This window comes from Sphaerodactylus townsendi, linkage group LG03 (assembly GCF_021028975.2).
Source record: "Sphaerodactylus townsendi isolate TG3544 linkage group LG03, MPM_Stown_v2.3, whole genome shotgun sequence".
Taxonomy (NCBI): Eukaryota; Metazoa; Chordata; class Lepidosauria; order Squamata; family Sphaerodactylidae; genus Sphaerodactylus; species Sphaerodactylus townsendi.
In genome coordinates this window covers 52,697,155-52,724,392 of record NC_059427.1, presented here as the reverse complement: position 1 = coordinate 52,724,392, position 27,238 = coordinate 52,697,155, and the positions used below count along the sequence as shown (strand labels likewise).

Below are 27,238 nucleotides of genomic sequence, written 5' to 3'. Positions count from 1 at the left end.
ATGCCAGCCACAAACCAGGCAATAGCGTCAGGAGATACTGCTACAGAACATGGCCTGCTAACCAGCCCGTCAAGCACACCACAGCACCCAAGTGATTCCGGCCGTGAAAGCCTTCGACAATACAATGCCCAGGAGTTATTTGCAAGACAGGAGGGCAGCAAAAAACAAAGTTCTCCCTCCTTAGCCCCTTTCTCTGAAAATTTCTGCATTAGTGTTATATTAGAAATACAGAACTAGGAGCCTGAGTGCCTAGTTTGGTCCAAATGGTACATCTGTATGGGTGTTTTTTCTTCCCTTAACAACCAAATGTAGTTCTTTAGCACATTAACCACACCCCTAAGGCATTTGTCATTTATTGAATGTTAGCTGTCTTTGGTCGTTTCCCCACTTTAAAAAATAATGTTGAGCCAAACCGCACTCCTTTGAATTGGTGCTTTTAAGTGTCAGGTCTGACTCCCCACCGCAGCTTGTCCCTGTAGTAAACCTCGCGGCAGCCGCAAGCTTCATGACATGTAGCATTCCCCACAACCGCGCGTTCAGTGGTAATCGGCAGGGCGCTTCTTTGTTCCAATTGGCTGGAACGCCGGTTTGTGGGTGGAACTTGGTTTTTAAAAAAACCCTGAAATCGTCGACGAAACGTCGACACACACAGTTGTCATCGCAAATTGAACCAATGCCTTTTTTCCTTTTTAAAAAAAAATGTTTTCTAATTGGCTGTCGTGCTGTGGCGTGAAAATTTGCAGAACACGGAAGTGCCCGCTTTCCTTTCTTCTCCATTTCGTGAGATGAATGTTCTGAATGAACAATGAATGTTCTGAATGAACAATGGAAATAAGCTGTGTCCGCATGCACTCGAAGCGACATGCAGACAAGTGATTTCCTGATTAAAAAATGGCGGAAGGAAATGCTGCGTGCGCATTGCGCACGTCCCGCAGTGCCCTGATTGGTTCACGTTACCATATGCGGCGGGAAATTCAAATCCGCAGTGACCCCCGGCTTCCCCACTGCCTTGGTCTCCCCTGCGGTTGCTGCGGTGTTTTCAGAAATGTTGCTCAATCCTCCCGGAGGAGAAATGACTCGTGCTGAGGAGGACGGAGAGCGGCAGAGTCGGGGGCACTGCGTTGCTGCCGCTTAGGTGGTGGGGAATGCAGCAGGCCCCTGGTTTATTTGCCACAATTACCGTGCAACGAAAGGTGAGTGGGGAAACGACCTTTGTTACCTGCATTGTAAGATAGTAAAGCCTGGACAGGCCACAGACCACTCCTAAGCCAAGATGCAATCTCTGCAAATGGGTCCTCCCACAGCCTATCAAAACAGCTTTTGAAAATAATTTCTGTTGAGCACTAAAACACCAAACTCTAAGGACAGAGGGGAACTCTCATATAGATGGCATTAAGTTCAACTAAAGTCTTGAGGAAATTATGTGCACAGCTGACTTTTTTACTTACAAACTGAAAAAAAATCTTATTGAGGTAGGATGGCTTGACTTGATGAGCTGTCATGGCTGACGCTTTCCTTTGCAGGCATTAGCTACGTTGGCAGTGCTGTGAGTCCTTTTTCCTCAGCCACTATACATTGTGCCTGTGGAGTGATCATTACAGGGCCACTCTATTGTCATCTTCTGTGTGCTTGTCAGGGATTCATGTGCTGGCAGTGGGCATGGATGGGGCTGCTCGTGAACAGCTGCGCCGCCTGGTAACTGATGAAGACCCACGGCACGTTTTCTTTGTGAGAGACTCAAGCAGCCTGTCAGAGTTGGAGGGACCGCTTGCCAGTGCCCTCTGCAGGGCACCTACCACAGACGGGGTAAGGTAGAGACCATTGCTTATAAAGCAAAGGACAAGGACTAACCTGTAACTTTCTAACATTTGAAAAGACTGAGCAGTGGAGAAAAGTGAATGAGGCACGGATGAGGAAGCATTCTTGCTTCACCAAAGTAGCACCCGTGCAACTGAAGTACCCTGTGAGATAGGCAGTGGTCTTCCTCATTTCTAATGCATAAAACTGCCTGAGATTTGAAATTAGCTGCACTGTCAGTAATGAGGCTGATGGTGTCTTGGGACAAGATGTTTCCTTCTTGAACCCTCCTTTTTGACCTTTTGTTATTGACTTACTTATTCCACAGGGGTTTCAAAATTACTGAAGCTGATACTTTTTCTTGCTTTGGTGTACTTACATGGAATGCTTGTTGCAGCTTCTACTTTTTTATTATTATTGTCGTGCATTTGTGTATCATTTTAGTGCTCTTGGTTTTATTTTAATTATTCTATTGTGAGCTGCCATAAAACCTAAAATAAAAATGAACACTGTGACTTAGATTTCTTACACACAGAGGGTGAATACAGATTATTTTGTATCCAACAGAAACGAACTGAAGTATGCGTGCAATAACATAGTAAACTGTTGCTTGTAAAGTCCCATCAAATGCTAACAAGAATGTTGCCCCCTGAGGTTGCTGATTGTGTATAAGTGTGTGGTAAAATTCTCCTTGCAGAACATATCGGATGAGTACCTTACTGGGTAATTACCTAACCAGTGCATTGTGTCTGTTTGTTAATATTTAGCCAAAACCTGATACTCAGTAAAGCTCAAACAGCAGCATTATACAACTTTAATCCTGATTTTTTTTTGTCTCCATCTCTCTCTCTCTCAGTCTAGACCAGAGCCTTGTGCAGTACGCTGTCCCAAGGTGAGTCTCTGAATATCATAGAGTTAGACTACTAGAACAAATGGGTTCTCTAATAAGCTAGCAAAAAAAAAATAAGCAAGCAAAAAAAATAGAGGGAGGAAGCATTAAGGAGTAGAAGTCAAGAAACCTTTTCAGAGCCTTGGAAGAAAAACAGCATACAACTGGAAGAGGCTTCTGAAGAAAAAAAACCCTTGTTTGTTAAGGCAATAAATATAGTTTTCCTTGTTTGGGCTCTAGAAATGAGTCTGGTCAGAAAATAACTTCTGGAATATTTTTGTGTAAGTTGGAAAATGGCAAATATAAATCTTAGAGGTTTAATTGCTGGAGGTTTTGCCAGAAACCCATTTTGAACTTGCAGTTCAGACACTGAAACCTTCAGCTTTCTAATGCTGGAAATTCCAATTGGGGCCAAAGGAAGATGTGAGGAAATAACTGATGCCACCTTACCAAGTTTGATTGGCTTTCTTACCATTGGGAGGTGCTCTAAAACCTGTAGGCTGTCAAAAGGATGTGCAAGTAGGTCTGTTTTCCTTGGAATAAATAGACAGTTCAAGTTCCATGATGAGCCAGAGCCATTCTCAGCAACAGTGGCATACTCCCCCATCCTTCTATACAGTGTTCTGGGAACATGTCCAGAAGACGAGAGGAAAGGCCTTTTGAAGGCGTTGGCATGAATAGAAAATGTTCTTCTGATGTAGCCAATCCCAAGGCTTCTATGACTGATTGGCTTTCCAGAGGTAACCAGAGGGGAAAGGATGTTTGAGGTAGTTCTGACAATCAGCCAATAAGACTGTCAAATGGATTTTTCCCTCTTTTCCTGCAGGGCGAGAAAGGGGAGCCTGGTGAGAGTGTAAGTATCTGGAGTTATGTCTGGGAAGGGAATCTCATATGGGTCTCCTTGAGATACCAAAGTGGGGTGACAAAACATTCATGAATTTCTCTGGTAATTTTTGCAGGGGCGGAATGGACGCATAGGACTTCCTGGTCCCCCTGGAGAACCGGTAACATCTACTGTTCTTTGTTGGTCTCTGAACTGTATGGATTGTGGTGAAGCTGATACTATCTCTTGTGGTTGGGCTGGTTGAACTAGAACCCTGTTTCATGTAATGTATTTTTAGACTCTAGGTTAGCATCCTTATCTTTGTTTCAAACAAGCAGTTGTTCTTGTCACCATTCTTTATCAGTAGGAGATTTGTTAAGGTGGGGTCAGTAATTTATTAGCTTTACTAGTCCCAGCTCTCTTATAGACTATCTGGGGCAGGAATCTGCCCTTTTACTGGGCAGAGTGCTGTGGGATTTGAGTAGCTGCAGATGTTAACACTATATTTTGATAACTGCACTCCTTCTGCAAACCACAACTAGAGTCCTGAAAACCTCTGAGCTAGTCAATTTCTCAGGGGCCTTTTAACTCACGATGTAAGAATTAATGGCTTGGAGTGTCTCTTTCAAAGTCATGATGCTTCCAGGTGGCACTGTTTTCCAAAGCATTTTCAAGTTTCCTTTACTGCTGCCCCAGATAGGATTTTGAGTCCCAACTAGTACTGTTGTACAGAGCTGGATCTACATTTTTTTGCAGGTAGGCAAGTATAAAATGACTCCCCCATGTATGTAAATAAATTGTACTGTTACGAAATACTTCACCTGATGTATTGCTAGCTCTTTGATGTGTTAACACATTTTGATTGGAGGATCCATGGTCTGACAGTCTTGAGCCCAGGACTGGCTGAGACCCTTGGTCCATATAGGAAAGGGTCTGAAAAGGGGAGCTTGTTCTTTGCATTGGATTATCTTTCTTTAGGGGGACTTGCAGTGCACTCATGCATGTGCTTACAATGTGGAATGATAGAGGAGAATGATGCTAGAAGATGCTTGCAGGTGCACTGGGGTGGGGTGGGTGGACATCATGCAACTGACAGATGTCCCATGGATTGTAAGTAGCCAGTTGGTAACTTTTCTTTATTTTGCTAAATTTACTTTAAGATTGTCTTGTAGCTACCCTGAATTTGTGCCTTCCTTACCCATTTGCTTGGCCTGCAGTACTCTAAAAATAAATTTGCCTGTGGTGTGACCTCAGGCAACACCATGAGAGAAGGGGGATTATTCTAACCCAGGGTAGTGGTATGCTATCAGAAAAGGAGGGGATATTAATGACTTTCGTTCCCAGCTTCCTGAAAGGGCTGTGAGCTGGCTGAGGAATGCTAAGGAGAAAGTATCTTTACATTTACAGGACAGTAAGGCAACCTGCCACAAACCTTCCTCTGAATGCCAGTGACTGGCTGATGAGGAAATGTTAGTTTTTCTGAGAAAAGCAATGACAAATTATAGCAGCCAGAGTATATCAGCCCTACCAGAGTTTCAGTTCCTTGTGGGGAATTTTGCTAAACTAATCTACTGCCTCATTAAACTGGTCAGAAGGAGAATGAAACAGTGCTTCTTGAAGTGATGTATTGAATGCTAATCAATTATTTGCTTTGCTGCATTTAAGTTTTTCATAGCTGTTAATTGCCCTTTTATCCGTTTGCAGAAGAGTCCATAGGCCAATGGCTATCTGTATATAATGAATATAGAAAGGATTTTCTGCCTTGGGATTAGTGCAATTGATCTTGATATCCAGAAACAAAACAAAATAATTCCTCTATTTTTTTCAGGGACGGAATGGAATCCCAGGCTCTCCAGGTCCAGTGGGACCTCGGGGTCCACCAGGTGATATCATTGAGAGGCCAGGTGTGAAGGGAGACCGGGTGGGTATCTCCAGCATCTCATACATGGTTATTTACTAAGGAGAGCACAGAGAATTGAATTTTATGGAGCAGTCTTGTTTTTCCATAGGACTCTATTCCAGTTTACACCATAGATTAGAGAATCTTTCTACCATCTCTGAGAGCCAGGGGCGTATCTGCCAGAGGGACATGGGGAGGGGGTCAATTGACCCCAGGCACCGCCTATTAGATCATGTGGGGGGTGCAAAATCCCCTTCACCCCCTCACACAGAGAGGTGCCCCTGCCCAGGCCGGGAGCCTGCCGCGGGCCCACCAGGCACCCCTTGGCCTGGCCCTGCCAGCCCCAGCCCTGTCAGGCTCTCGGGACTGCTCCACCCTCCTTTGCTGGCTGAAGAGCAGCTGGGCCGGGAGTGTGCTGCGGGCCCACGGGTGCCTCTCAGCCTGGGCCTGGCTGCCCCACCAGGCTGCCTGGGACCGCCGCTGCCCTCCTCCCCTGGCTGAGGTAAAAAGGGGGGGGGGGGCTTGAGCAGGTGTTGCCCCGGGTGCCATTTTCTTCCAGTACACCTCTGCTGAGAGCTGAGCTCTACAATTCTTCTATTGACTGAGATCCTGTTTCTGAAAAATGAAGGTATCCTGTGAACTTTTTGCTTCCCTCTATAATATGTGGCTTAGCTCACTTGCTTGTGGTGAGGAACCATCTGTTCTGTGGGTGTTCTTCTGCGGATCTTCTTTGGCACCTTGGATACTGTGGATTTCATTGGTTAGTCTTTGAATAAGAATATAAGAACAAGCCAGCTGGATCAGACCAGAGTCCATCTAGTCCAGCTCTCTGCTACTCGCAGTGGCCCACCAGGTGCCTTTGGGAGCTCACATGCAGGATGTGAAAGCAATGGCCTTCTGCGGCTGTTGCTCCCAAGCACCTGGACTGTTAAGGCATTTGCAATCTCAGATCAAAGAGGATCAAGATTGGTAGCCATAGATCGACTTCTCCTCCATAAATCTGTCCAAGCCGCTTTTAAAGCTATCCAGGTTAGTGGCCATCACCACCTCCTGTGGCAGCATATTCCAAACACCAATCACACGCTGCGTGAAGAAGTGTTTCCTTTTATTAGTCCTAATTCTTCCCCCCAGCATTTTCAATGGATGCCCCCTGGTTCTAGTATTGTGAGAAGGAGAGAAAAATTTCTCTCTGTCAACATTTTCTACCCCATGCATAATTTTATAGACTTCAATCATATCCCCCCTCAGACGTCTCCTCTCCAAACTAGAGTCCCAAACGCTGCAGCCTCTCCTCATAAGGAAGGTGCTCCAGTCCCTCAATCATCCTCGTTGCACTTTTTCTATCTCTTCAATATCCTTTTTGAGATGTGGCGACCAGAACTGAACACAGTACTCCAAGTGCGGTCGCCCCACTGCTTTATATAAGGGCATGACAATCTTTGCAGTTTTATTATCATGAGTGGTGGGTTTTCCCTTTTCAATAAAGCGGGAATTGAATGATCCTCTATACCCTCCTAAATTTGTTTTAAGATGCCAGACCTAAACACACCTTCTTGAAGTCAGTGGGGCTTCATTCTGAAGAACTGTATAACTGTGATTAGGATGAGACTATGGCTGATTACACATGGAACTCTTACCTAGGGACTCTTCTCTGCACAGTGGGCTTGCAGCACTCTCTCCTTTCCCTGATGTTTTTCTGCAGAGAGCTCTCCAGGCCTGGTTCTCTTAACTCTGCCCATCAAGTGATTCTTAAAGGCACAGATCTCATTACACCCGGTAATTGTCTGCTGGCTTAGCCCATTAAGCTGCACTTATGTTGATATTACTGTTCCAAAAGTCATCCTCTCCCCTTCCCCCGTCCCCCACCCCACCCCACCCCACCCCACCCCACCCCACCCCACCCCAACAAATGATAGAGGCTAAGCAATTCCCTGGACCACAGGCTGCTAAAGAAGGGTACATGGAAGGAGGGCAAGGGGAAAGACGTGCAAAGTAGCACAAGGGAGAGGGAAGGCTGACTGTGGGCAGAGGGAAGATCTCTGGGACAAAGCTGTGCCCACTAGGCTCAGCTTCAATTTCTAAAAGTGGAGGGTCTTCTTGGGAGGAATCTGTCATCCTTTCATCTCTTTGGTATAATTCTTCAGTGTATCACTCTCTTCTTTATTTTCTCCTGTTCAGTTAATTCTCAGTTTTTCCTGATATACTAATTTTCTATACAGAAAATTTTTTAAAGAAAAAAATTCAGTCCAGGAGTGCAGCTCAGACATAGAATTTACCTCATCAATGACAACTAAGCCTAGAGCAGTGGTTCCCAACCTTTTTTCACCCCCATACTCCTTGGCAACCAATTTCTCTAAAATTGTACCCCTTATTAGCAAACCCATTAGGTAATTTTTTCATGTACCCCCAAATGCTCTGGCACATATCCCTGGGGGTACATGTACCCCAGATTGGGTACCACTGTCCTATAGCAATGTGATTTACATAGGGCTGCCCTTGAGAAGTGTTTGGTAATTTCAGCAGAATTTCTGCTAGGATGTTGACTGAATCATAGAGTTGAAATGGGCCATGCAGGCCATCTATTCCAGCCCTCTATTCAATGCAGGATCAGCTTATATCATCCCTGTCAAATGTTTGTTCAGCCCCTGCTTGACTGGAGTGTGTCATAAAGACCATATTACTACAGTCTTGGCCCATCTACACTGGCTCCCTGTTTATTTCTGGGCATAATTCAGGGTGCTGGTGTTGATCTTTATAGCTGTATGCAGTTTGGGACCAACATACCTGAAGGACGACCTACTTCCTTATGAACCTGCCTGACCATTATAGTCATCTTTAGAAGTCCTGATTCAGGTGCTCCTGCCTTCTGAGATTAGATAGGTGGTAACCCAGAAGAGGGTCTTCTCAGTCATGACACCAAAACTCTAGAACTCTCTCTCCAAAACTCTAGAACTCTCTCTCTCAGTCTTGACACCAAAACTCTAGAACTCTCTCTCTCTTTCTGTTGCCTTTTTGTTTCATCTGTGATCTCTTCTCCTGAGCAGTACCCTCTCCTTCCTGATCAATGTTTTAGTTGTTGCTTTTCTGTATGTACATGTATTTTATCTTTGTTTTAATTGTTTTAACGATGAGTATGTGTCTTTTTGTTGTAATGGTTTTTAAAAGAGATTTTGTTACATACAATTTAATTTGTTAGGTGCCTTGGTGGGCATAAGGGAGGAATGAGGGCATAAAGGAGGGATATATGTTTTGTAAAATAAACAAAAATAAATAGTATAGAGCTCTCAGAGCAGATCAGTACATTTCCATGGAAGAACTCTCTATTACCAATTTTTTTAGCTCATTTTTCCAGGTAAAGCTGTCCCCTGATCCCAAGTGCAGGGAGAGCAAATGTTAAATCTGAAGAAAATACATAGGTCACATTGCCATTTGGTTTTACTGATAGGTTGTTGTGGGTTTTCCAAGCTATTCTCAAATTATGTGCAGCAGATGTTCAGCTTGCTTTCTCTAGTCTAAACAAAGGATTCCTCGGCTTTCCAAGATAACTTGTCTCTGATTAATGGACCTTGAAACTAAAGCTTCCTGCTATCAGTGCCATTTCTGCAATTAGAATGTATTGCTTTATTTGTGCTTTCCTAACTAATCTTAAAATCGGTTATTCTCTTCCTTATGGTGGGCATTTAAGGGTATGAAAATCACTGCTATCTTTTCCTTAATCCTTTACTATGTGCTGCGAATATCCAAGCTGGTTAACTCTTTCTAAATCCTCTCCAGCATGGCAGTCCCACAGTGATATGTTAGTTCTTGATTTCTTGCCAAATTCAAATTGAGGTCTATATATCACTTGATCTGTCATCAGTTCTGTTTCTCAGCACTTGATGACTCAGCCAAATTTGTGACTTTACATTAAGAATGTGTGTGTGTGTGTGTGTGTAAGAGAGAGAGAGAGAGAGAGAGAGAGAGAGAGAGAGAGAGAGAGAGAGAGAGAGTTCACCCTGGGTGATAAGAAAGTATTAGCTGTGCCATTTAATGGTGATTTTTTTAAATTTGGTGATTTTTTGTATGGTGATTTTTTAAATTTGTGCAATATGCTGTTTGATGATTGATAATAGATGAATGATGAACATGCATGTGTGAACCAATTCCAAAATAATCCCTTTTTTGATCAGTGTTCTGTTGCACTATTCTATTTTTGGTTTTGTCCGATTTTTAATCTGTGTGTTCTATGCCAATAAAGGCTTGCTGCTGCTGCTTAATCTGTGTGTTCATGTGTGTACATCCACACATTCTAAAATTCTGGTGAAACCCAGCAGATGAATGGATATGTCTTCACAAATACATGTACTTGGTGTCTCTTATTCTCCCAGGGATTTCCAGGAGCAGATGGTATACCAGGGAATCCTGGCCGTCCTGGTAATCCTGGTTCTTCTGGCCAACCAGTAAGTAGCAGTTTTTTCTCCTCATCTTGTAATCAATGACTGCATGCAGTGGCGTTCCTATTTCCCATGGTGCTTTGCTATCCAAAGAGTGCATCCATCAAAGTAAATCTGGACTAGAAAGGGGCCTTCTTAACTAAGACATGTACTTTCATGATGCTGTGTCCACTAAATTCTGACAAAGTCTTACAAAAAGGTGACTAAAAATACCTTATTTGGATTAGTTTTGGATTGCTGACATGCATGTTATATCCTTTTGCTTTGCCCACCCCCTATTCTTCAGCATTATGAAAGCCTGTTAATTTTTGTGATGTTATTGTTTTCCCAGGGCGGCACTGGCCTTCCTGGTCTCAAGGGAAACCCTGTAAGTAAATAGATGGGGTTTTCATTGATACTCAATTGCCAACTAGACTGCCACTTACTCATCCTTTTTTTTTGCCTGCCAGGGGGATCGTGGCCTAATTGGTCCCATTGGGCTAAAGGGAGAGAAAGGTGAGCGGGTAAGTGGATAATAACAATGATAGTAATTAAAAGCCATTTGAGGTAGTACTTCTGAGAGAGCTGAAGTAGTTCTGTTTACATGAGGTGCCCCTTATAGTATTTGTGAAGATACTACTTCGTCTCATCCATGTTCCTTCAAGCAGTTATTCAACAAGCATAACCTGTCCTAAACTGCTGCTGCTGTTTCCTCTAGCCTATCTTCCCCTCACATAACCAAGTTCTTAATCCTTCATGCTTGCAGTCATCCAATGTACTGAGAACATAAGATAAAAATTGATAGTTGAGATAGTCTGAGACAATTTTCCAGAAATACGCTGAATTAAAAAGTAGGAGGCATTTTCAGTGGAAAACTTGTGAACAGGTTCTTTACCATAATTAAAATTTGCTGAATCCATGTCTTCTGATCACTAAGCTGAATTCTCACCAGAAGACCTTTAGTTGATTTTTTCAGTCAGAACTCAAGAGTTAAAGTGACGAAGGTCTGATACTTAGACAAGCTGGTGGTACGATAAATGCGAATTGCAGAGGATATTCATCTTTTCCTTGTCCCTCTTCACACAGTATAGTAGCTTGGAAGGGAGGAAACTACTTTTTTAAAAAATTGAATCAGTTGTCCTTTTGGGATTGGAATGTATGTTTTCCAGGCACTTGGGAAGAGATATGTTAATTGGAGATCAAATGGAAGAAAGTGGAATTTGTGATTGGATATAGGAGCAGGGTTGCATCTAGGGGGAAAGAAGGCAGCCAATCTCAAATAAAAGCTATAAGTCTTTATGACTTCTGGCCTTTTTTTTCTTGGGCAGGGGGAGCCTGGAGTGGTTGTAGATGGAGAAGGTGGACTTCCTGGCCAGAAGGGGGAACCTGGCAGTCCGGTATGTAGCATTATATACACAAGGAATCTGTAGTGGGGTGGGAAGGACACATGTATCTTATTCCTATTGCATCGTGTAGCCATCTTGGCATTGTATGTTATTTTGTATGTTTATTTCAATACGCAGTAAAATGCTCTGAGTTGTAAGTGTGGGGAGGGATGCAGTCTAAAAATCTGATTTAATATTAATAATAGCTATTCCCTCTTTGAAATTCCAGGGCCTACTTGAACCATTGATTTAACAAAATCTTCAGAATACCTGTTAAATAGACCCCAGCCTTTGCTATGCACATCCTTCAATATGTGTTTCTGTCTCAAGGGAAACCCTGGAATAACTGGAAGTCCTGGACCCCGCGGACCAGTTGGTTATCCTGGGCCTCTTGGACCTCCTGGAGCACCAGGACCTTCTGGCGAATCTGTTAAGGTATGCTTTCTCTACCTCAGACTGTGTTGTGCTTCAGCAGTTGCACTTCTTACAGTCTCGTCTTCATAGGCAAGTTTACAGAGCCCCATATACTTCTCTGAGATGAAAGGTGGCTTGATGTAGTCTGATTTTGGATGAGAGACCAACAAGGAAAGTTCTGCTGAAGAAGGCAGTGACAAACCACTTCGGCTTCTCCTTTGCCTTGAAAACCCCTTGCAGAGGTTGCCATATGTTGGTTAGGTCATGACAGCACTTATATACAGTGGATTTTCCCATGTTTGTTGATTGCTGGGAAGCCTTCAGCTGTGAAGTGCCCACAGCTGTGTGGATCTACCTTTCTGCCCACCTGTCACTTGTTCTACCTCTGCTGGAGGAACTGCTATTGGGTGAGCAGGGAAAGCCAGTAGGAGTGAGAAAACTTGGGGAAAGCGAAATGCATACTGATTTCTTTCACTTTCCCTGAGAAGCTGGGGAGAAAGTTGCTCTTTCACAGGTTTTGAAAACCCCAGCAAGAGTCTGATCTGAAGCATGAGTTCTGAGGAGGCTAAAATGTGTGCGTTAAAGAGAATCAGTTCCAAAGGGAATGAACTCTCACTGCGAAGACGACCACAAGTACATAAATGGCTACAGATAGAATGAAAACATACCTACCTCAATCTCAGTAATATTCACCAAACAATAGCAGGTCTCATCTTTATGCTACAGATATCCACTCTTGTCCCATCACCTCTTTGAAGTGCAGCACCTTCTGGCACATTTATTAGTCCTACATGTCCATTCTTCTTCATGTGCTGCTTTTCATAATGCCGATGTCATCATCATCCATGTATTCAAGGTTTGCCTGACAGGGCAATGAATCCAGACAGCAGCATATTTAGGGACAATGTTGAAGCAATCTTGGGAAATGCCCCTGGATCCTCTGGAGTATTTACAAATTCCTGGGCTACATCTCTCATTGTATGGTTTTTATATAGACCCTAGAACTGTACCCTAAATATATCACCCAGTCATATATATCTTACAGGATATTGGCAAGTACATAGTCCTTAAAGTCATTTATTATTATATGGTTCAACTCTATCCTTGTTTGTGCTGTTCATGTGCCACAATAAATGGTTACTGTGCCATACTTTCTGTGTTTAGCTGGGAGGGGCACCAAGATCTACTGTGTGAAACATTTACATACATACAGGTATTTTTTCTTGTAGGGAGACAAGGGCGACCGAGGTGAGCGAGTAAGTGATCCTTCTTTTCCTCTGCCTGTTCTGCCCATGCTCATGGCATACCTGTATCCTGAAAGAAGAACCTAGGTGCAGAATAATCAAACTATAGGTCAGTGGGAAATCTGAAGGTTGTCTTCACTGTGTTGTTAGGTTGTGACATAATCCTTACAATTCCCAGCTCATTAATAACCAAAAGAGGTCTATCAATGAGCATTTATTCATTTATAAAATACACATACACATCCTTCTGCTTTCAAAGCATTCAGGGTAGTTTACAATAAATAAATAATATTAAATCAACAAATAATCACATAAAACAAAAAAAACCCTAAACCAGTTATAAACCTGCTACAGAAAATAGCACCAAGGAACATTAATCTAAAACATACTAAAACCACATTAGAATTTGAAATTAAAATCTTAAAACCTAACACGAATCAGTCCAACATTTGAGAGAAAGGTTTTAGCTTAACAGAAAGGAATTGTTTTGACTAATCACTGGAAAGCTTTCAGTGAGATGGCAATCATTTAAATATATATGAAAAATATCAGGCTACAGTTTTTATCCAGGCCATATTATTTGAAAATAATAATTTCAGTATAACAATTGCTTGAACACAAAACATCAGTGTTAATAAGAGATCCCAGTATATCGCACCTGACATCTGCAAATAAAGGACAATATATTGTCGAAGGCTTTCATGACCGGATTCAACTGGTTCTGGTGGGTTTTCTGGGCTGTGTGGCCGTGGTCTTGTGGATCTTGTTCCTAACGTTTCACCTGCATCTGTGGCTGGCATCTTCAGAGGTATATCACAGAGAATATGACAACAATATGACAACAAGTGTGAGATAGCCAAAACAGCTCAGGAACAGTTTCTCTCAGTTCTAGGAATACCTTTCAGCCTTCCTATATATTCAGCTGTTAGGAGTGAGTTACATCTTGCAAGAAGAATTAAATGTCTGTGTTCAGGATATTTTATGGTAACCAAATAATTAGCAGCTGTAAAAAGAGTTGTAGGGATGTAACCATGGTACAAGTGAGAACACTTGCTATATAAATCAGATAACAAGAGACCAATCATGCAACAAAAGTGCTTCTGATATGGCCTCCAAAAGTTCTCGTGAGTAATAACTAAATAAATTGTCATGTACTAGAAATCTCAGTTCATGCAGTTTGTAAAAAAAAAAAAAAAAGGCTACTGGAACATGACCGTACAGCCCAGAAAACCCACAACACTTTCCAAATTAAATTTTGCTGTGAAATTCAACAGGTACCAGTATTATTGCTGCCCTTGTTCAAGGATAGCCTGTTATTACACAGCTCAGGTAAAAGGAAACCCTCTCCAAACCTAGATTTCAAGAAGTCCACATTGCTAACACTAAGTCTCACATTCAAATCACCCATAAGAATAATCTGCGCTGTTGGATATCTGATTACCAGATTTTCAGCATATTTATCTAAAGCTGACCAAAACTTTGTAACAGGAGCTAGGACTTTTAAACAGGGAACATACAAATTGATTATACCAAATGTCTCACCTGATATGTTAATTAGGAGAGTTATTGCACTATCAACGGAGAAGTTGTACTACTGTAAGGGAAACATAATCCCTATGGCAATTCCCACTTTAAAACCTGGCTTCTTCATTCTGCATCAACTGTAGCTTCTGAATCCTTTTCAGACGGCCCTACATAAAGTATAGTGGATAGTAGTATAACCCCAATAGTACCAAGGCATATGTAGAATCAGAGCTTCCACTTCTAAGATTAACTACAGCTAGTAAACCTGCCTAACTTATATTAAGCTGACTTGGCAGCCTCTACTACCTGATTCTGAGGCAGAAGGACAAGATCTAGGAGAACCCCTGCAGTCCTCTTCCTTCAAGGGGAGTGCTGCCCCAACCAGAACAGGCTGTAATCCAGTTTCTTATTCTGCTTTAGACAGTGTTTCAGCCAGCCCTTCAACCATCAGCCAGCCCTTCACCATCTCCAGACACTTGTTTAGGATTTCTGTTGCCTCCCTGAATTCAAATGGAAAGGAGAGATAGGGTGTCATAGGTGAACTGATGTCTTTGTATTCCTAACTTCTGAATGACCTCTTCCAGTGGTTTTACATAGATGGTAATAAGTGCTGTACCTCGTACTCAGGAAGCAGAGGAGTTGCCTTGGTACGTCACCTGAGATCTCTGAGCTAGTTAGAACCACAATCGCTGCACAGCAGTTCCACCCAGACCCACTTGAGCCATTATCTCAGAAGTATACTAAGACCAATTATATAAAAAGTTGCAGAGAAGTCCAAATGCACCATCTGTGATGCAATCCCTGTTAGCTGCCTGGTGAATGTCGAGCAGGATGGCCAAGGCAGTTTCATAACCTGGACAGAAACTGTATTGGAAATGATCTAGAGAATAATCAGTTTCATCCAAAAAACTTTGAATTTGCATTGTGAGAAGCTGAAGGCAGGAGTATGCAACCATATTTCCAACTTATCTCCTCAATAAATTGAATGTAAAGCTCCATACCAGTAGCGGCTTGCTCCGTGACCAGGGCTCTGGAGTTTTGTTCTTCTGTCACCATACTCTCTGCTACCTTGGGCCAGCCTCCAGATTGGCTATTCTCTATCTTTCTGATCTATAGCAACTTCCTATTGGGTTGCAGAACATGCTTTCTGCTTCTAGGGTGTGCTGAGTTGTTCAGGAATTGTGATTGGAATTTCATCAAGGTTCAGAGCTCACTTTGGCTGTCTTTCTAGGGTCCTCCTGGACATGGCGACGGAACAGTGCTTACAGGAGAACCAGGCATCCCTGTAAGTATATTCTTCACCATGTTTTGGCTGAGAAGACTACAGAAGGGAGAAGATCACACAGGGAAAGTCAGCAGCTGTAGATGTGAACATGAACAATATGATGCAAGAGAAATGTTTGGAGGGTAGCCATGTTGGTCTGCAGTAGAAAAGCTAGATTTGCATCTAGTAGCACTGTAGAGATTAGCAAGATTTTTGCGATATAAGCTTTCATCAGTCAAAGCTTCCTTGTCAGATCATACTATTCGCTAATCAGTCTGGGAAAGTCTACCAACCATTTGTGAATGGTAACAGTTGTCAAAAATGATAATACTGAGATAGAAGGGGCAGATGGTTAGCTCACTTTTTTTTCAAAATATGGAAATATACCACAGGTGGTGCAAATTCCAAAACAATTAGAATTGGCGTAAATCTGATTTCATCAACTGTATTTTACTCTCCAGGGTATACCTGGTGATCCTGGACCCAGAGGACCTCCTGGACTTTCAGGACAGAAGGGAGAAAAGGTATGAAAAGTGTTTGCTTATGGAAGTCAACCGGGAGTTTGCTGTTCTGTCTCTTTTCTACATAGGCATTTCTGTGGAGCCATGAACGACGGCTATGCAGATACAAATGAGTTTGGGCTGTAGGTAGTGGTGAAGGCTTTATATCCTGCACCTTACTCCAGGTTTGTTTTTTGTCTGTGGCTTTGCTTTTTGTAGGCATCTTCTAATTTGCTTTATGCCCATAGGGGGATGGAGAAGAAGGTTTTCCTGGACCACCTGGCCGCCCTGGAGACCCAGGAGACCGGGTGAGTGTAGTTTCTCCTGGTGAGATGACCTGAATATTAATGACTGAGTCTGTGAAATCCAAGCCAGTTACTTTGTACAAGCAATTAATTGTTCATTCTAAGCTATTTTCTCCAGTATCTTGATTCTTTAAATCAGTCATGCAGTTCCCAATTTGCCATAGAAAAGGGAATGTTCCCTTCCAAGACAATATGGTAATTGCCATAGTTCCTTCTTGAACTATAACAAGGCAATATATGCCTGTATCATAGTTCCTTCTTGGGCTACAACAAGGCAAGATGTACCTTTATATATGTGTGCAGTCAGTAACAAAGGCTGGGATTTGTATCTTTGTCTGTGCAGAAGGACCCATGTTCAGTCACCAGCATCTCCAGTTGAAAAGATCAGGTGCTAGAAAGTCCTTTCCCTGGAGAGCTGCTGCTGGTCAGACTAGACAACAGAGTTGACCTTTGTAGACCAATGGTCTGTCCCAGCATTTGACAGCATCATGTGTTCAAGACAATTTGTAAGTGTTGCAAGGGTCCTTGGATCCCAAGATCCTTTCAATTCAACTGGCAAAATTGAGGGGAGAAAGAAAAGAAAAAAAAAGAAACCATGGCACTTCAATTCTAACTGTCCTTCTAAACTAGGAGAGATCCCAGTCTCCACAACTGCTTCATTTCTGTTATTACCCCTCAATCAGTAGTAGTTCTTTAAAAATTGCAAAGATGACCCCCACGGCAGAAATCAGAAACTTCTGTGGCCTTCAGCAAGGGAATAGGAAGAGTTCAATCTCAGTCTAATCAGTTTGAACTGAAGGAGCCTTCCCAAGTAAGACTGAAAGTCTGTTTCATACCATGCTCTGCATTCATTTAGTATACTAAAAACGCACTTGCAAAGAACGTTCCTTACCATTTCTAATTTGCGCCTTTAATTATCGTCATAATCTTGACCCGCTTTCTCAGTATCCTACCCTTGGTGATTGTCTTAATGAAAACTTTAGCAGACTCCTCACTAAAATGAAAATGTTCTTATTTTAGGGCCCTAGAGGACCTCAAGGTGAACAAGGAAGCAAGGTGGGAACGGATGATGTTTCAAATTTGTAATGCACTTTTCCTTCATAGAGTGTTATGAATCGATTACACAGTATTATGGTAAAGTCCTGAGGTAATCTTGTAATGAGTTTTTTCACCTTCACTTGCATTCCTATCTCTGGGTGAATCATTTGGATCAATTCATTCTGCTGACACATCTGTTATTTTTGTAATAGGGAGACCGTGGGCAGCCTGGTGAGGTTGGACCACCTGGAGAGAAGGTAAGAGACTAGAGGAGGTAGCTATTATATTATGGTGATGGTGGCAGATTCTTGTTGAAGCAGACTCTCCTGTTAGATGTGGATGATAACAGGCATTCTCCTTAGGCCCAGCTTACTAAGTCAAGGGTTGTTTCACACGTGTATATACATCAGTTGATGCTTTTCTCTTTATAGCACTTGATTACTAAATATGACTCCTGCATCCTTTTCCTTGTGATGTGTCTGCTCTGTCTTGCATTTCTCCCAACATTGCCAGAAATGATAGCCAATTTGGATTAATATCAAACCTGCCCAAGTAAGGCACAGTACAACCTGAATTTCCATCTCTTCCTCTGAATGCTACACTTGTTCAAGTTCAAGTTCAAAGACCTTTATTAGGCATTAAAACATAGCAGAACTAAGTAATCCAAATACAGTTTTACAAGATAAAACAGGTACTCCTGTTTCAAAAATGCATACATCAGAGCGAAAGAGGAGACCAGGAAATCATTTTGTAATAGTGAGCAAGAATTTGGCCACTATGTCCAGTTGCTTGGGATTCTCTGTATTCAGAAGATAGTTCAATTTAAGATTAAAAAGGCTTGGATGGACCAGTAAGGGATCCCCTAAAAACAGGTTTGGTCTAAAATCGTTAAATTTTGGACAAATTAATAAAATGTGCTCCAATGACTCCTCAGAGGTTTGACAGTATTCACAGGTACGCTTTTGCTGTGAAGGTACCGTGAATCTCTCTGGGGAAAAGATTAGTGGAAATGTGTTGGTTCTCGCTCTGGTCAATAGCCACCTCAGCTTAGGGTCAGACAAGATGTTTAAATATGCAGCTGTCTTGCATTTCCCGGGCATGATGTTGAAATGGAGGGGAGAGAACAAGCTCCTTGCTTTACTAACTAGATGTTGGTGTTCCTGATCGAATAGCCGTACCTTGATACAACGTTGTATCTCGCTAGGAGAAAGCATAAGGAGCTGGTCCCAAGAAAGACCCAGGGAGGAAATCTTTGATTTGATATGAGCCCACCAGGTAGAAGATTGAAGTTCGTGGAGGGTGCAATAAATGAGACTGTTAGGGTTGTTAAGGAAACATAACCGAATCCAAAATTTAAAGGTGGCCCACCATGCTTTTGTTTCCAAGAGGTGTAATCCTGCCTCGAGGCAGAGGGCGGCGTAGGGTACGCAATGGGGGACCCCAAAAAGCTTATATAAAAATTTAGATTGTATTCGCTCCAAGGATATATGCCAGGCTTCGATCCATAGGGAAACCCCATAGAGAAGTTGTTGGGACACACTTGTATAAAAATATATTTTTGGAGGAAATATATTTTTGGAGGGACAGAAAGGGATGAGGGCAAATTACAAAACAGTGGAGACCCTGGGGAATGTAGTTCCCACCAGGGCCTTTGAAGCCTGGAAGGGAACAGCCTGTTCTCCGGCCTGCTCGGTTTCTAAAGTAAGTGGGAGGGGTCGCGGGGAGGGGTCGCGGTAAGTGGGAGGGGTCCCCCCGTGGCGCCCCCCCCACACACACTTACTTTAGAAACCGAGCAGGCTGGAGAACAGGCCTGTTCCCTTCCAGGCTTCAAAGGCCCTGGTGGTCTCCTGGGGAATGTAGTTCCCACCAGGGCCTTTGAAGCCTGTTCTCCAGCCTGCTCGGTTTGTAATGTAAGTGTGGGGGGTGCTGCAGGGGGGAGAGCCGCAGGGGGGCCACGGGGGGAAGGGTCTGGGTGGAATTTTCCGCCCCTCCCACATGACCCAAAACCGTGCACCCGGTGCGCAGCTCTCCCCCCCCCCACCCCGGTCCCCTGGTATCTTCGCCACTGATCACCTCTTTTGCACTGCCATCGTTCTGTAGCTATAATTCTATCAGCTACCTTCCCCCTTGCAAGCACTCCCAATCTTGGAACATCAAGCTGATGCCTCAAACCATTAGATTAATGACCCAACCATTAAGGTTTTTGTCTGCCTCTTATCTTTCCCAGGAAAGGCAGGACTTTTCTTTGTCCTGGGAGATTAAGGGCCACTCTGCAAAACCCTGAGGGTTCCTTTTTCCCTATGAGAATTCCCCTCTCCCAGTGGTCCTTGTTCAATATCTCTGGACACCTCTCTGTCTGTGATATTGTTCCACAATGTGTTGTTCTTCCAGAGCTAAATGCGGGTCACTCAGTTCTGTTCATTGGACCATTCTGCTCTAAGATCAAGTGACTGTAACTCCTGCATCCTCAACTCCCTCATCTGTTCCAGACCTATCCACTTAAAACTGCTTATATCCTAGAACAGTGTGTGTGTCCTGCTGCTTTGATTATTGTGTGCTTGTGGACCCCATTATCCCTTTTAAAAAAATTTTATTTGCTTTCCTGTGGAGTTTCTTGCAAAAGCTGATTTCTATAAAACATAAGCAAACAATGTCACAAGTTCCCCGACGTTTTGCTAAGCCAAGAGTCTGCTCTTGCTAATTCCTGACTCCCAAAGGGAGAAACTCCCACCACTTCGGGTAACACATAAGTTCTATTGTTTGTTTTCTTGTTTGTCATATACGAAGATACTGTTACTGCAGATACTGCAGTAATACTGTTACTGGTTATTGGTTTTCATCAGAAATTTAAACTATTAAACTATTAAACATATAACAGTAGCAGTAGTTCAATTTTGTTGATAGTTCCTTTTTCATAGTTCCTTTTTCATCGACCAAAGTAATTATAATGGCACTAGTTACTCAAGACTGCAAGTTTCCCAGCTCCTGTTTTCTGTTTGTTGATGGTACTCTAGTACTTTAAGTGATGGCTGTGTCTCTGAGTTTCTGGTGTCTTCCTTAGGATTCAAACTTCACATCTATTTGCAAAACAGAACTGGTGGATTCATTTTAAAGGGTTCTTAAAGATGTGCACTGGAAATAGGTTTATGCTCAGCTGGGAATTGTTGCAGTGTGACCTTGGAAGCAAACACATAACCCAGCCTTCTCTCAGAGAAGCAGGAAGGAGAAGAAATGTTGGCTGGTGTCAAATGATGTTTTATTTAAAGCACCGAGATACCTTAATCTCTAAGAAATGTGCTTTTTCTTGTTTCTTTTCCCATTGTAGGGAGATCGTGGATCCCCTGGCTCTGAAGGCGAGAAGGTGCATTGATTCATACTATGTCCTGGGAGAGTTTGTATGTTGTTATAGTTCAAGTATTGAAACTAGATAATGGAGATTTAGGGTCAAATTCCTTCTCATTGAACTAGTTAGTATCTCTTAGCCTAAGGTACCTCACAGATTTCTTCTGACAGTTTCCAGACTATCCTCACATGCATTTAGTTCTTTTTGAAGTTGGATGCTGGGTGATGATATTTTGTTGTTTTTTTGTCATCAGTGGGGACTATGAGCTTAACTGCCTGGATGACATTCTTCCAGATTAACCTGCCCATCAAGTTTAACATCTAAGCTCCATTTCTGTACATTTCAATTTTCTGAAGTATAGGAGGAGGCGACAGGAACTGGGATTTTTTAATGGAGCTGTAGTTGTGGAATCCCCTTCCCAGAGAGGTTTGTCTGGCACCTAGTCTTCTAAGGGCAAGGTGAAGACATTTTTATTTGCCCTGGCTTATATTGTGCCTTTAAATTCCCATGAATTTAGCAAAAACTCTCATCACTGAATGGTATTATTGATGCATATAACATCTGTTCTACTAGTCTGACTATTTGATTTGCTCTTCAATTTGTCATTGAAGTTTGTGGAATTGTTTAATTGTTGACAATATTTTCTTACGCTTTTAACATTTTTCTATATTCAGCCTATTTCCCCCTGTCATTATATTATTGTAGTTTAATATTTTATAATTTAAATTGGTATCTGTTGTCATTTATACCATGTCAAGCATTTTTGTGGAAAGGCTGTGAATTATAGTGCTATCACATGCAGAGTTACACCACTATACGCCATTCAAATCAGTGGGCTGAAACCACAGTAACAGTACTTAACATTGCACTGTAAGTGAACTAATTAAGAACCACCTTGAGAACTTCAGTAAAGAGGTGTTATGTAAATATTTTAAATGAGCATGCTGAGTGGAAACTGATTTGATGTTCTTGTTGTTTTAGGGAGAGCAAGGTCCATCAGGCCGCTCTGGTCCCCCAGGCAGAGATGTGAGTGTGATGCGCTACCTAACCTCAATATGTAATTATTCTGCAGAATCTGGACAGCAGCCAACCACTCCAATTTCTGATGGTTGTGGTAGCAATATTCTTGGCTACTTGTAATAGCAGAATTTAACTCGGGCAGTTTAGTAGCTTAGAGGCTGATTTTGAGCTGAGGAATAGTGAAGCATTAGGGAAAGAAAAAAGATGGTGATGAACATGCTGAACTTCCCTGACTGTGGCTGGATCTGAACATTCATACCGCACAAGGGCAGAGGAGGAAGAAGAAGAAGAGTTTGGATTAATATCCCCCCTTTCTCTCCTGTAGGAGACTCAAAGGGGCTTACAATCTCTTTGCCCTTCCCCCCTCACAACGAACACCCTCTGAGGTGGGTGGGGCTGAGAGAGCTCCAAAAAGCTGTGACTAGCCCAAGGTCACCCTACTGGCATGTGTGGGAGTGCACAGGCTAATCTAAATTCCCCAGATAAGCCTCCACAGCTCAGGCGGCAGAGCGGGGAATCAAATCCAGTTCCTCCAGATTAGAATGCACCTGCTCTTAATCACTACGCCACTGCTGCACCTGCTCAACCACTACGCCACCAGAGATCACATTGCAAACCTGAGATGGATTATGGAAAAGGCAAGGGAGTATCAGAAGAAGCTCTACTTATGCTTCATTGACTACACTGAGGCTTTTGATTGTGTTGAGCACAACCTCTGGGAAGCATTGAGAGTGTTAGGAGTGCCTATACACCCAATCAAATTGATCAAATCACTCTATGGTAACCAAGAAGCCACAGTGTGAACCAGGTATGGGGACACATACTGGTTCAAGATCAAAAAGGGTAGTAGACAAGGGTGCATCCTCTCTTCTTTTCTGTTCAACCTATATGCAGAAGTGATCATGAGGAAGCTGGACTTAAATATTGGGGTGAAAATTGGTGGAAAAATCTGAAGAAACTGGTACTGAAATTAGAAGAATAAAGCAAAAAGATGGGACTTCACCTAAACATCAAAAAGTCCGAGATCATGACCACTGTCAATAAAGTCCATATTAAAATCAACAATGAAAAAATGGAAGTGGTTGACAGCTTCATTTTCCTTGGATCCCTCATCCATCTTAATGACGGCTCAACAGCAGAGCTCAGGCAACACTTAGCCCTTGGGCGCACAGCCATGGTGGGTATGGACCAACTATGGAAGTGCAAAGATGTCTCAGTCACCACCAAACAAAGATTGATAACAGCCATCGTGTTCCCGATCATGACATATGATTGTGAGACAGGGACACAGACAGAAACAGATAGAGGAAAAGTGGATGTCTTTGAGCTGTGGTGTTAGAGAAGACTTTTACAAATCCCCTGGACTGCTAGAGTCACCAACAAAGCTGTCCTGGAGCATTTTAACCAAGAGATGTCCCTGGAGAACAAGATCACTAGACAGAAGCTGACCTACTTCGGACATGAGATGAGGACAAATTCACTGGGAAAAGAGATGCTACTCAGAATGGTCAGTGGTAAACTAAAACGGAGCAGGCCAATGACTCGTTGGTTGGAAACCATTAAGAGGGACATAGGTATGAACATCAACCAATTTAAAGAAGTTGTGGCAAACAGGGAAGCATGGAGGCAACTGGTTTACAGAGTATCCAACAGTCAGACGTGACTAAACGGATAAAGAAGAAGAAGAAGAATACCATGTCAAAGATCAGAACTACATATCTAAGAACATAAGAACTAGCCTGCTGGATCAGACCAGAGTCCATCTAGTCCAGCACGTTGCTACTCACAGTGGCCCACCAGGTGCCTTTGGGAGCTCACGTGCAGGATGTGAAAGCAATGGCCTTCTGCTGCTGCTGCTGCTCCTGAGCACCTCGTCTGCTAAGGCATTTGCAATCTCAGATCAAGGAGGATCAAGATTGGCAGCCATAGATCGACTTCTCCTCCATAAATCTGTCCAAGTCCTTTTTAAAGCTATCCAGGTTAGTGGCCATTACCACCTCCTGTGGCAGCATATTCCAAACACCAATCACACATTGCGTGAAGAAGTGTTTCCTTTTATTAGTCCTAATTCTTCCCCCCAGCATTTTCAATGTATATCTGATGAACAACTGAAAGTTTATGGAGGGAAAATGCATACATGTGCCTTATGGAGGGAAAATGCCTTTATGGAGGGAAAATGCATACATGTGCCTAGAAATGCCTTTATGGAGGGAAAATGCATACATGTGCCTAGAAATCTACTTAGAAGCAAACTGGCCAAAATAAAGGCGCAGAAAAAAAGCAGTGGGTGAAATAAGAGTTCAGCAGCCCTTTTTGAGCCAAACCCTATTCTAATCTGCTGGTTTTCCTCTGCTTCCTTCCCTGGCCACTTTGCCTGCAGGAGAATTTTGAGCCATGGGTTTGTCACATTATGAGGAAAAACAGCTGGATGGGGTTCCTCACCATCTTCTGCCTACCATTTCTTTGCTTCAGATTGCATCTTTCCACTGCCACTTCACAACTGCCTGACAGAGTTCCGGCTCCTCAGTTCTGAATCTTTGTTGAATATTTTTCTATTTATGTTGCGCATATCATGAATTCAGCACATCTCTAAAGGAGCCTATTTGCTTGGCAATACCAAGGCACTAGGATACCCAAAAGCAATCATGTGACTGGGTTTTTTAAGGAAAGGCTTAAAGTAAGTGGGAGAGTCTGATTGAGGAAAGTGGACTATAAATGTAGTAAATAAATATGTTTATTCTGCTTTTAGTTCTGTTGAGTTGGGAAATATTTTTAATTCAATCATATAAGCTCAAGGTTTGCATAGTTCCCTTGCTTTCGAGTCTCAGAAGTTTTCCTGTGGGAATGAACAATTTCCTGTAGCCTTAAAAAAAATGTCCTGTGGACCTTTGCACAGCTCTGTCCAAGCTGCGGTTAGTGTTTAGGACTTGGACAAACAGGTGACATTTCATGGGGGTATCTGAGTGGTTATCAAACCATGGAGGTGCTTTTTTACAATAATACAAGTGGGAAAAGTAAAAAAGGTAAAGGTAGCCCTTTGTGCAAGTACCTGGTCATTACTGACACAAGTGAAAACAGACTTTAAAACACTGTTCTGGTTTATTCCTGCTTGGATCCTGGCATGGTTACAAGGCTCTGCTTCCCATTGGTGTTCCTTTTAGAAGAAGAGTCTGTTTTACAGTCGGCTAATGTTTGTGTTCTTCTATATATGCTTATATGAGACTCAGGGAAGTCACCAAGTTTGTCATCGATGTCTCTCTTTTTGATCTCTGGAACAGGGCTTGTCAGGACCACCTGGTTCCCCAGGACAAAAGGCAAGTACTTTCTGATGTACTTCCAAACATAAAATGTGTCTTCAGCGCAGAGCTGTTGTAGCTTGAGGGGACTGAAAATTGGAGCAGTCATTGCTCTTTGCAGAAATAATGTTGCATTTGACAATCATGTGCCTACGCTGCATTTGACTGGCATCACCATGTATAACCCTCATTACCATGCAGACATACGAACGTTGACTGCAGAAATAATGCAAATCCTGCAGCCAGAGTCACATTGGAAAACATCTAAAAAGCTTTTATCCTGTGGATTACCCCTTGGATATACCAACCTGCCTGCCTGTTTGTGTGTTTCAGAGGAAAACTCTGACTTTTAGTTTCGGTAACTTTTTTCCTAAGTGGCAAAGCTCATTTACATACACCATTCTGTTCTTTGGGCCTGCAAATCTATAGAGCTGTACCAGTCCCCCTGTGGGTCGTTGGGAGGGTAGCTTTGGAGAAGTCCCAGAAGTAAAGCATTCCTCACTTCCCAGAGTGCAGCATCTTTTGTCTTTCAGGAATGCTGAGCACTGTTGACAAAAGTAAGGATTCAGAGCATCTCCTTTGTCTATGGGAGGTATACGCAATGTGTAACCTACTAAGCCAAATGAAGCCAGCCAACTATACACTGTGACTTGCCAGATACATCTCAGCGCCCCTTCCCCTTTTGCTGTCAGACGGGCGGCAGTAGATTTGGTGAACCCCTAGTGAACTTCTGCATATGGCTAGTGATCTGTACTTGGCTTCTACAAGCCTGGCCTACAAGGTTCTGAAAGTCTGGTTAAAAAACAGGCAGAGCTAAATGGAGTAGGTCTTTCTTGTTTCTTGAACTTGTTGAGATAAAAAATTTAACTGTTTCTATGCAACAACTAAAAATTGAAAGAGTAACTCTTTCCCCCCCCCCCCCCCCCCACGCACACACACTACCCACAAAGTCTGGTCTGTGGTAGATGTACTAATGAGATTGCAAGTAGAGATCACTTATAGCAAATTTCTTGTAAAATAGTTGTAATATTTATGGGCTGTCTCATCTCTCTTCAATCCTTTTTCAGGGAGAGCCTGGTGAACCTGGAATTCCGGTGAGTGCCCTGTAATGTAAGAATGCCACTGTATATTTCTGTGTGTGTGTGTGAGAAAGAAAGAGTTTCCCTAAGGATAAATTCTTCCCAGTTCACTGTTGCTCTTTTTTTTACTGCTTGTGTCATTCTTGGCCTGAATTATTTATTGTCCTGTTGAAAAGGAGAGTTGCTCATTTCCATTAGATCAGGGGTCTGCAACCTGTGGCTCTCCAGATGTTCATGGACTACAATTCCCATCAGCCCCTGCCAGCATGGCCTATTGGCCAGGTTGGCAGGGGCTGATGGAAATTGTAGTCCATGAACATCTGGAGAGCCACAGGTTGCAGACCCCTGCATTAGATGTTTCCACACAGCCTGTAACTGGGTGACATTGTCAATTTTACTCCAACTAGTCTGTTACTCAAAATGTTTGGGGGAATTAGCTGCATACAGACCAGCAATATAAGAAGTGGGTAGGGATTCTCCATGAGTGTATACAGAGATTCATCCCCTAAGAAATCCACTCAAAACCAGAATTGAGGCAAAGAAGGATGGGATCAAAAATAATAAAAATACTCTCAAAAGCACACAGAATTGGTCAGTGAACTTTACTGTTCCAGAAGTGAAGAGATCTGAGAAGACCAGGAGAGAAATGACCAGCACTTCTTACAGAAAATGATGTTGGATGCAAAGAGGAAAGTCAAGCGCCAAGGAATTTGGAGGTCTAGTTATAAGAAAAATCGACCCTCTCGCAATGATAAGAGAGGCAGTCTTCCTGGGACAAAGCAAAATTCCATTCCCAGGCATGGACAATAGTGTGGAAAATTATTTGATGGGATTAAAACCTGGGAGAGCCCAAGACTTGATAGGTTTTGGGCAGTGCTGATGAAATTAAAACAGGGTCATTCCAAATCTTGAAGAGCTTAGGCTGTTGTGATGAAATTAGAACAAAGAAACTCTGGAGGTTTGAGGACCCTTAATAGTTGAACAGGGGGTTACTGGTGTGATTGG

At 42.7% G+C, this 27,238-nt stretch overlaps 2 protein-coding genes across 9 annotated transcripts in view; both read left to right on the top strand.

Annotated features, from left to right (window-relative positions):
• Positions 1-27,238, top strand: part of GATA2 (GATA binding protein 2) — a 627,541-nt gene that overhangs the window by 220,746 nt on the left and 379,557 nt on the right. The window lies entirely within an intron of this gene.
• Positions 1-27,238, top strand: part of COL7A1 (collagen type VII alpha 1 chain) — a 120,506-nt gene that overhangs the window by 44,882 nt on the left and 48,386 nt on the right. For all 7 annotated transcript variants that reach the window (XR_007243934.1, XR_007243935.1, XR_007243936.1 and 4 more), the window contains 20 exons: positions 1,637-1,806; positions 2,654-2,689; positions 3,513-3,539; positions 3,646-3,690; positions 5,338-5,430; positions 9,777-9,848; positions 10,174-10,209; positions 10,292-10,345; positions 11,150-11,218; positions 11,537-11,641; positions 12,850-12,876; positions 15,620-15,673; positions 16,114-16,176; positions 16,401-16,460; positions 17,478-17,513; positions 17,708-17,752; positions 20,821-20,856; positions 21,820-21,864; positions 25,137-25,172; positions 26,222-26,248. Coding sequence is in view for 4 of the 7 variants with exons in the window: in XM_048489746.1 (XP_048345703.1) it covers positions 1,637-1,806; positions 2,654-2,689; positions 3,513-3,539; positions 3,646-3,690; positions 5,338-5,430; positions 9,777-9,848; positions 10,174-10,209; positions 10,292-10,345; positions 11,150-11,218; positions 11,537-11,641; positions 12,850-12,876; positions 15,620-15,673; positions 16,114-16,176; positions 16,401-16,460; positions 17,478-17,513; positions 17,708-17,752; positions 20,821-20,856; positions 21,820-21,864; positions 25,137-25,172; positions 26,222-26,248 (1,136 nt within the window). In the remaining 3 variants the exon portion in view is untranslated. The remainder of the gene's footprint in view (positions 1-1,636; positions 1,807-2,653; positions 2,690-3,512; positions 3,540-3,645; positions 3,691-5,337; positions 5,431-9,776; positions 9,849-10,173; positions 10,210-10,291; positions 10,346-11,149; positions 11,219-11,536; positions 11,642-12,849; positions 12,877-15,619; positions 15,674-16,113; positions 16,177-16,400; positions 16,461-17,477; positions 17,514-17,707; positions 17,753-20,820; positions 20,857-21,819; positions 21,865-25,136; positions 25,173-26,221; positions 26,249-27,238) is intronic.